General features: G+C 36.0%; 2 protein-coding genes across 2 annotated transcripts; one reads left to right on the forward strand and one right to left on the reverse strand.

Moving 5' to 3' along the window:
• Window positions 1-1431: 1431 nt before the first annotated feature.
• Window positions 1432-4516, reverse strand: LOC111502638 (medium-chain specific acyl-CoA dehydrogenase, mitochondrial). The gene is given in 9 exon segments (XM_023156761.2): window positions 1432-1875; window positions 2058-2198; window positions 2593-2701; window positions 2765-2976; window positions 3052-3152; window positions 3684-3743; window positions 3746-3850; window positions 4207-4300; window positions 4357-4516. Coding segments are annotated over 9 exon segments (1260 nt in total). The 5' UTR covers window positions 4375-4516; the 3' UTR covers window positions 1432-1455.
• Window positions 4517-6834: 2318 nt separating this feature from the next.
• Ssu72 (Ssu72 CTD phosphatase) lies at window positions 6835-8325 on the forward strand. The gene is given in 4 exon segments (XM_023156762.2): window positions 6835-7272; window positions 7274-7324; window positions 7643-7901; window positions 7950-8325. Coding segments are annotated over 4 exon segments (585 nt in total). The 5' UTR covers window positions 6835-7099; the 3' UTR covers window positions 8052-8325.
• The last annotated feature ends 326 nt before the right edge of the window (window positions 8326-8651 follow it).

Here is an 8651-nt window from a genome sequence, read left to right on the forward strand (position 1 = left end):
ACTCTAACAAAAAGCAACACCTATTCAACAATTACCAACTCAACAACCACCGATTTCTTTCACAACTAACGTTATACCTTATATTCCAGTACTTTCTGAAAAGATATGACGAACTGAAAATAGATGTTTTAGAACTTCTCATGAAACAACAAAATGTATACATGATAATATATACAAATGACACTTATTTAGTGTGAGATTTTTATTAAACAATTCACAAAATCGGATCACGTGTTTCGCCATACAATGGCTTCTTTAGGCATGTTCACATTCATCAGTATGAACAGAACAGATACGACTTTTCAAGATGAGTCCAAGGTATTGGGACCTAGAAGTAGATGAGATGTTCTCCGGCTTATTTGGATAGGTAGTCCTTGAAATAAAAGAGGTAGATCTGCAAGCTTTTGCAGATAACTGTCATATGCATATCTGACATATTCTCGATAAAAAAATTCCCCTGGAATGCTCACTTGGAAAAGGTTTGACACAGCCTATGGATATGTCAAAACAGGATTTGTCAAAAATCTTAGGGTCAGAATCCAAACAAATCGGATATATGTAATAATTGTCAGACCAATGACACGTTCAAGGCATGTGTCGGGTGGCCGAAGCAAACGCCCATGCAGAGCTCTTTGGTCAGTAGAGATAGATAGATCTAGCCATCTCTCAACACCTTCTGCAGCGGCTACAAAAATTATTCCAGACCTGCCTGCTCTCATCATTCTTGGGAGAGAGCTAGATGCGGAGCATATTATACTGGCTTATACTGAAAGACAGAACATTCTGGGAATTACTTCCCAGAATGTTCTGGTTAACGGAAAATAGACGTTTACAGTCAATTATGACTACCTTCGAGAGGAGCAAATACTAGGAGTAGATAACTGTTGGTTCAGAGATGGATCAAAAATATGATCAGTATCTGGTGTTAGTGTAGTTGCAGGACGGAGATATCAATATTTCTAAAGAAGTCCCATATTTCAGGCAGAAATCTAGTCTATTAATTTGTTAAGGAATTTCACCGAGGAGTCTTTTTTGACAGTTAACTACCCACTTGGACGTTGCTCAGGTAGGGCCAAGTGCTTCCAGAGCCGTTTCTCTATCCGGGAATATTTTTATTGATTTATGTGGGAGTGGATTCCGCCAATATGTTCACACATAAAACAGTGGCGTAGGCCCCTAGACAGATTGATATCTCCGTCCGGAGTTTGCAACTATATATACACCTTTACCGGACCTAGGAGTTGTTTTTGATCTATCTGTGGACTAATAGCTATCAGATCCTGTCCTCTTGCAGGTTCTAATTAGCTCTTCTTGAGATTAGAACTGTATAAAGCAGGTCGTAGTTGACTATTGGAGGTATGAGTCAAGCTGTGAAACATTACTTTAAAATGATGAATGAGTGAAAGTATATTCAAATAAAAAGCATTGCCATTCATAACCCATTTATTCAGAACTTCACAAACTCTTCGCCTTCTCAATGATACTCTTGGCAATGATGACCCTCTGGATCTGCGCCGTTCCCTCGTAGATCTGGAAGATCTTCGCGTCCCTCATCAGCTTCTCGACGGGATACTCGCTGTTGAAGCCGTTGCCCCCGAACACTTGGACGGCGTCGGTGGCGCACTTGTTCGCCACGTCGGCGGCGTAGCATTTGGCTATGGAGGCGGCCAGAGTGTTCCTAATCCCATTGTCGTATTGCCAGGCGGACTTCATCCAGGCCAACCGCGACGTGTCGACACCTATGGCCATGTCGGCCAGCATGAAGGCTACGGCTTGGTGTTGAGCGATGGGGACCCCGAAGGTCCTTCGTTCGATTGCGTACTTGGAGGCCTCGTCCAGGCAGCGTTGGGCCAGGCCTACGGCCCCTGCAGCGACCTTCAAAAAAGGAAGTTGGTGGTAGAGGGATTAATTATGAATTCAACTTTTGCGCTTTTACGATGAGATTATGGAATTTTGAGCCGCGAAGTCATTTTTTTCATTGCATAGATAAAATTGGCAATGAGGTGTAGGTAAGCATAACTATGATGAGTCAAGTATATAACGAAAAATTATTTTACCGGTGTTCTGGTTATGTCCATAGTTTCCATGGCTATTTTGAATCCTTCACCTTCGCCTCTCAAAACGTTTTCTTTAGGTATACGAACGTCTTCGAAAGTTAAGCCTCTCGTATCAGCTGCTTTCTGACCCATGTTTATTTCCTTTAAAAATGGGAGAAAAGTAAATTATAAGTTTCATCAATAGAAGAGGAAATTTCATCCTTAATCGATTACAATATCGACAGATCTAACAATCTAAAATTTTGTGTGACATGAGAACCACGAAGTGACAAAGGTCCTAATACCCTTAGTCCAAACAGCCCATTGGTTACATTTATTTGAATCACTTCGTTGAAAATGATCAGGAACTCCCACAAGGAAATTTCCTGGCAAGTTTAATCTCAGAAATCATTGATATGTGTTGAATGAAAAAGTGTACCCTGTTCGATATGTTTACATATTACGTAGATGAGGTTTACACAGAGGAATTGGTCACCTTCATCTTCTGAAAAACGATATGTCTTCTAATTTCCTAGAAAAAGTTATCACCACTAACCTTTCTACCGGGCACAACTCCCTCCCAATCTCTTTCCACGATGAAGCCGGTGAAAGCTTTGCTAGCGGAAGCCTTTGGATCTGGGTTCGTTCGAGCTAGTACAAAATACCTGGTAAAAGTTAAACTCTGATGAAAACGGCAAAGTGCCAAAGCCTTTATTTCAAGTTTTTACCAGTTGGCCACCCCACAGTTACTGATCCACATTTTCTGACCGTTCAGAATCCATTCGTCTCCCTTTTTTTCAGCTCTTGTTTTGATGGCGTTGGTATCCGATCCAGCACCGGGCTCAGTAGCGGCGTAGGCAACTACAAGTGGCTCGTCCATGAGTCTGCCAAGGTACTTTTTTTTCTGTTCGTCGGTGCCAGCCACTATCACAGGAGTTTGCTGAAATAAATAGTAATAAGCGAATATTTAAGGTTATATTTCCGGTGCCGATGCCAGTGGTCATGGAATACCCACCCCTAATTTACTAGATTCGAAAACACTCATTATTCCAGCACAGCCATAGGATAATTCTTCTGACACGATACACGAGTCAAAAACGCCAAAGCTCATTCCTCCTGCAAAGAAAATGATTTGCAATGATTTTTTTAATTAGAAGGTTTTGGGATAGTTTTCATTGGTGAATCGTTTCCCTTTAAGTTACCCTTTACCACCCCCTACAGCGGAGGCTTTAAAAAACCTTTGCCGGGAAGAGTCGCCCATTCCTAAGGTGTGTGTAGCCATGCCAAAAGCATGTATGACCCTTTGAGCTCACTCAATGTCACTAACAGAACCTTTGAGATACCAAGCACCTTCTCCTGCCTTGTCACGGTAATGCCGGGATCTGCCTAGCTACTCTTTGGACACTTTATGGACCATGAAGTAACCAATGAATCCAACCTACTCTTACAGAAGAAAATATCTCATGAATCCGCCTTGCGCCATATCTTTGAGCAGCAGAAGCAGAATCTGAATCAGAAGGGGAAACAAACTCTTGGGTCAAACAATGATTCACCTAATCCAAAGGCAAAAAACGCCCTTCAAAAAAATGCTGCTTAAAATCGATCCACCATAACTTTTGTTTTGAATTACGAACTGAAAACCATTACCTAACTCTTCTGGGATGTGTCCATGCATCAACCCCAAAGAATGGGCCTTCTTTACAATTTCCAAGGAAATTTTCCCTCTCTGTCATGCTCTGCGGCAACCGGCATAATTTCCTCTCTCGCGAACTTCCTGGTAAGCTCTTGAAATTCCTTCTGGGTATCATTTAAAGCTGAAAGAAATATTCATTATAGACCTTCATATGGACTGATGTGAAATATTCAGAATTATAGATACAGACGGTGACGGGAATGTTTGTTCCCGTCACCGTCATAATAACCACGGCTTGAGTGTGTAAAATCCGAATTTTCTCATACCTATCTTATTTTTTTTGTAAAAAAAAAGTATATAGAGGTGGTTTGTAAGAGAGGAAAAAATTAAAGATTAGTTCTTGCTTTCGAATACCAAACGGCGTGAATTAAATGAAACTTTACTGCATTTTCTTAACCAGCCTAGAATGTCTAGTTTCTCGTTTAATAAAAGTTAAAATGTATCGCCCAGACACAATTTTAGTTATTTATTTCTCACCGAAATTATATCCTCCTTCTGATGAACTTGAAGAATAGTTACTTTGATGAGAAGCTAGGAGTTTTGACCCTTTTCTCCAAAGTATCCGAGGTAACTGAAAAATATTTGGAATTTTAATTCCATGTCTTTAGAATGCAAATCAAAACTAACCTGCTGCAAGCAACTCATTATGTTGTGTTCCACATGAAATTTTGTTCAGAAATGAATTTATAATTATTTTAGGTACATTAATATTCAACAGATAAGATATCTTATAGCAAGAATGTTCTATAGTTGTTTGTCGGGATAAGAAAAAGGTCTAAGTTCAAGGTTGAAAAAAAATGATTATATTAAAGTAACTATAATATACTCTCTCATATTTGGAGCAGGAAATAATCCAATTTGGAGTAAAATAAGTACCAAAAAAACGCACCTTTCACTCCCATCTTGCCAAATTAGAGAGAAAATCCAAATTATATAAAAAATAATTTGTTAAACCACAAAGGCTTGATTGCTACCAAAACTTACAAAATGATTTAATGTTGGATTAGAAAGTTGAAATTTAAAAAACGAATTGGAAAGTTGTTTCAACAAATCAATTTCTTTATTTACAAGATTTAAAACTACAAACCATATATTGTAAAAAGAGATACTCTTATTTAATCAGATATTTTCAATACATTTTAAATAACCTATAAATGAAAAATCTCTTTATCTACTTACTAACTAAAAATTAGGGAACAATATATGCTGTTTTTATTTGAGACTTAAGATAATAGTTGTTTGAAATGATTAACATCAGTACTATCTACATCACGTTTTTCTCCTCCAAGCTGCATTCACTATACTTAAACATGTAGCTTCCACATTCACATCAAAAACATCTGTGGACATTTCATTAAAACTCTTTTCATCTCTAATCCAAGACACGAACTTGTACAATTCATCAGGTATTTCAGTTTCACAGTCATCTTCAGTCTTCAAGTGCGTCTTCATTTTCTTGCGTAGTATTTCTGAAGCTCGAAACAGTATTTTGGTTTTCCCATCAAGTTTTAGTGTCTTCTGCTCAGGATTTTGCTTGTATCCGTGTACAGACGACGATATATATCAAACTTAGCCTCAGTTGGATATACTATTGTAGGTTTATAAGGATGACTAGCAAAAGACAGTTTTTGCCCAAAAAATACTTCAAGTTTTGTCTTCAGCCTGGAGAGACTCATACTACATGAAAAATTCATTTCTTCCACAATTTCATCGAATCTATCACTAAGAAAGTTCATTGTTGTCGACTTTTGACCTATCAGTACATCTTTTTCAACTTCTGAAAATAATTTTGAAAGTGCTTGTTTTACTTGAGCTTCATCAATTCTTTCCATCTATTTCTTCTTACACGATGCAATGTTTCGAGGGTTTACATATGTAGTAAAACAGTTAGGATGATATTTTGCATTTGCTTTGCTCAAATCAGCACAACTTTCTAATCTTTTCTGCATATCAATATCTGCTCGATCCGAGGCTGCATCAATTAACTTCTTTTTTATTTTGGAGGATGATGCAGCTGAAATACATTTCATACTTTTTCATCCAAGTCTGAATTCCTTCTTTTGCCACAAATTAAACAGTCTGTTTTCATGTCGAATTTGTTTGTATTGAGTTCACTGTGAGAGACTGAATTATTTTCAGGAGCATTAATTTCTCGTTTACGAATAAAATCTTTTCTACATTTGCCGTGAAACTTGAATTTGTGGGGATTGTTGATGAGTTCATCTTTAATAACCAGTATTTTAGCAGCAATGTAATCCTTTTTAATTTCAGCAGTATTTAATATTGAAGCAAAGCCTTTGGAACCAGTTTTCCTTTGTAGATCTTCAGCTTCCGTTACAGGTTCAGAACAAAATATACAATGACTTCTTTCCATATCTGAATTTTATAAATGAAGACCTATTTGTAAAAATAAGATCCTTTAATGAAGAATCAAAAACTTTGTTCATAAACTCTCATTTCTTCATTCAAAATAAACTAAATAACACAACACAAAACATTATTTGTGTTCTATGGAAAAAATTCTACCAATGTCGCCAACACATTTGTTTCCGACTGTGTGACTTCAAGCTGTTGGCAACAGGAAACGTTTTTTAAACGAATTATTATCACATTTATAAGTCACTCGCAATGCTAAGTAGAATACATACATACATACATACATACAGTAATTTTTAACGTGTAAACTTAGAACAATAATTTAACTTTACCATACAGAGAATTCATTGTGGGTTTGTGAATTTATTGTTCATTACGTACTATGTTGGAATTTTGGAATGAATTTCATTCTATTAATTTTTGAGATAAATTAGTGCCCACTGTTCTCAATTGGTTTGGTACTAGGTGTGTTTTTTGACAATAATCTTATTCCAGATTGGGTCACTCCTGAAATACCAGTTGTAATTCTGGTACAAGCAATTGGGAACAGCTTCATGTTAATGTTCAAGTTCTGCAATGCAAATAATGTTGAAATAATCCAAATCTTGGTCAAATGATCCTGATTAATAATTTGGATAATCTTCATAATCGACTCGATATCTCGAATTATAATGGTAATCGAACTATCAATTATTTTCAATTAGAATTGTCTCATCATCACAGGCATCACTTTGGCAACCCTGGTAAAGTGGTAAATGGAAGAAAATAAAATAATTGGTGAATATTTGGCACATGTCACATTAGAATATTCCAAGAAACTACGACATTAAGCCAAGCCTTAAAATTTTATTTTCAAATTCAATATACTCCTAGTTTCCTCTCTCAAGTATAATATTTTAAATAAAATTTCTCCCAAAACAATTTCAAAACTACTAAGTCCTTTGCCAAAGTGGAATTGCATCTTAACTCATCTAATCTTCTGAAAGGTTCACAAATGGGCTATGTTAGTGATTTACGCATTGCGGTGATATGTTCTAGCAACATGAATCGCAGCATGGAAGCCCATGCGTTTCTATCCAAAAAAGGGTTTGACGTTAAGTCCTATGGAACAGGCGAGAAAGTGAAGATACCTGGTTCTGCAGCTGATAAGCCAAAGTGTACGAATTTGCACTTCTTACGATGATATATATGTGGACCTACTCCAAAAAGATAAATCTTTGTATCCTTTTCAAATAGGCATGTTACACTTAATGGATTTCCTTATTGTTATTACAAAAGTATCTTGCAGAACATTTCGATGTTTCTGGGATTAGGTATGCAGTTCATCAACTAGCAACTCGTACAATTGATTCGTCTCTGCAACGTTTGGATGATTGATTCTAAGGACGTATTATTGAATGTGCCCTCGATATCCAAGAAAGCATCAAAATCTTGAGCCAAGAGTTAGATGGATGTATTTGCAAAATTGAATCCTATAGAACTGTTATTTTTTTTCAGAATCAATTATTTAAAGACATTTTCCTATCCAATGATTCAGATACACCCAAAATGGTTTACTGCATACCCTAGATAGGAACCGGAGGATTAAAACTCATCCTGAGAAATTTCAGGAGGCAGATGAAAAGTTTGACATCCTCATAACATGCGAGGAACGGGTTTACGATCAAGTTCTAGAATATATGGAAAATAAAACGCCAATCGACAACTCAATAGTTCATGTTATCAATATTGATATTCAAGATAACTTGGAAGAAGCCACCATTGGAGCCTTTTTAATCAGCGATATGTGTCTTATGGTAAGTGACTCGTTTGATGTAAATATCGAATAACCCATTTTCTTACAGATGGCGAAAGCTGAAGATCTAGACAATGATATTGAAGAAGTCCTTCACAATTTTGAAGAAAGGTGTCAGCGATCGATTTTACATAGCATTGTTTTTAACTGAATTTTAGGTTTAGACAAATAATTTTATTGATATAAACGATGTGGGGCAAGTGTAAACTTGTGAATGAATAAAAGGTTTGAATGTTTATTATTATATAACTAGACTTGAGTGAAATAAAGTATATTTTGTATTGTATTAACTTAGCTTTTCGTATTATTTTTCGATGGTCAACAAATGTAATTATAATTATGATTTTTGACTGACGAACTCGAGTGTATCGTATCTGTTATACAACTACTGACACTATCTTCAAAAATAAATTAATATAATTATTTGTGCTAAATTTTTCTTACATTCAAAAAATAACGATTGTTACCTAAATGTGGGATGAAGTATATGCAAAAAGCAAAATAAATAATCTTAACTCCTGAATTGCAACAAATCTTTGGAAATCGATATCTTGGGCTCTGGTTTCATATAATAATAATAATATTATGACATTGAGTATGTCAAAACGTGTACAAAAACAAACTTTGTGCACTTAGAGACACAATATACAATTTACATAGATAATATGATATATAATAGTCAAAGCCTAAAATAATCTGCTATTCGTTATTAAAATCGGCCTAAAATGTTGGACATGTACATAATATATAA

Source organism: Leptinotarsa decemlineata, unplaced genomic scaffold, assembly GCF_025532065.1.
Source record: "Leptinotarsa decemlineata unplaced genomic scaffold, Ldec_3_MD MMD2_tig00000882_RagTag_RagTag, whole genome shotgun sequence".
In the NCBI taxonomy this organism is placed as follows: Eukaryota; Metazoa; Arthropoda; class Insecta; order Coleoptera; family Chrysomelidae; genus Leptinotarsa; species Leptinotarsa decemlineata.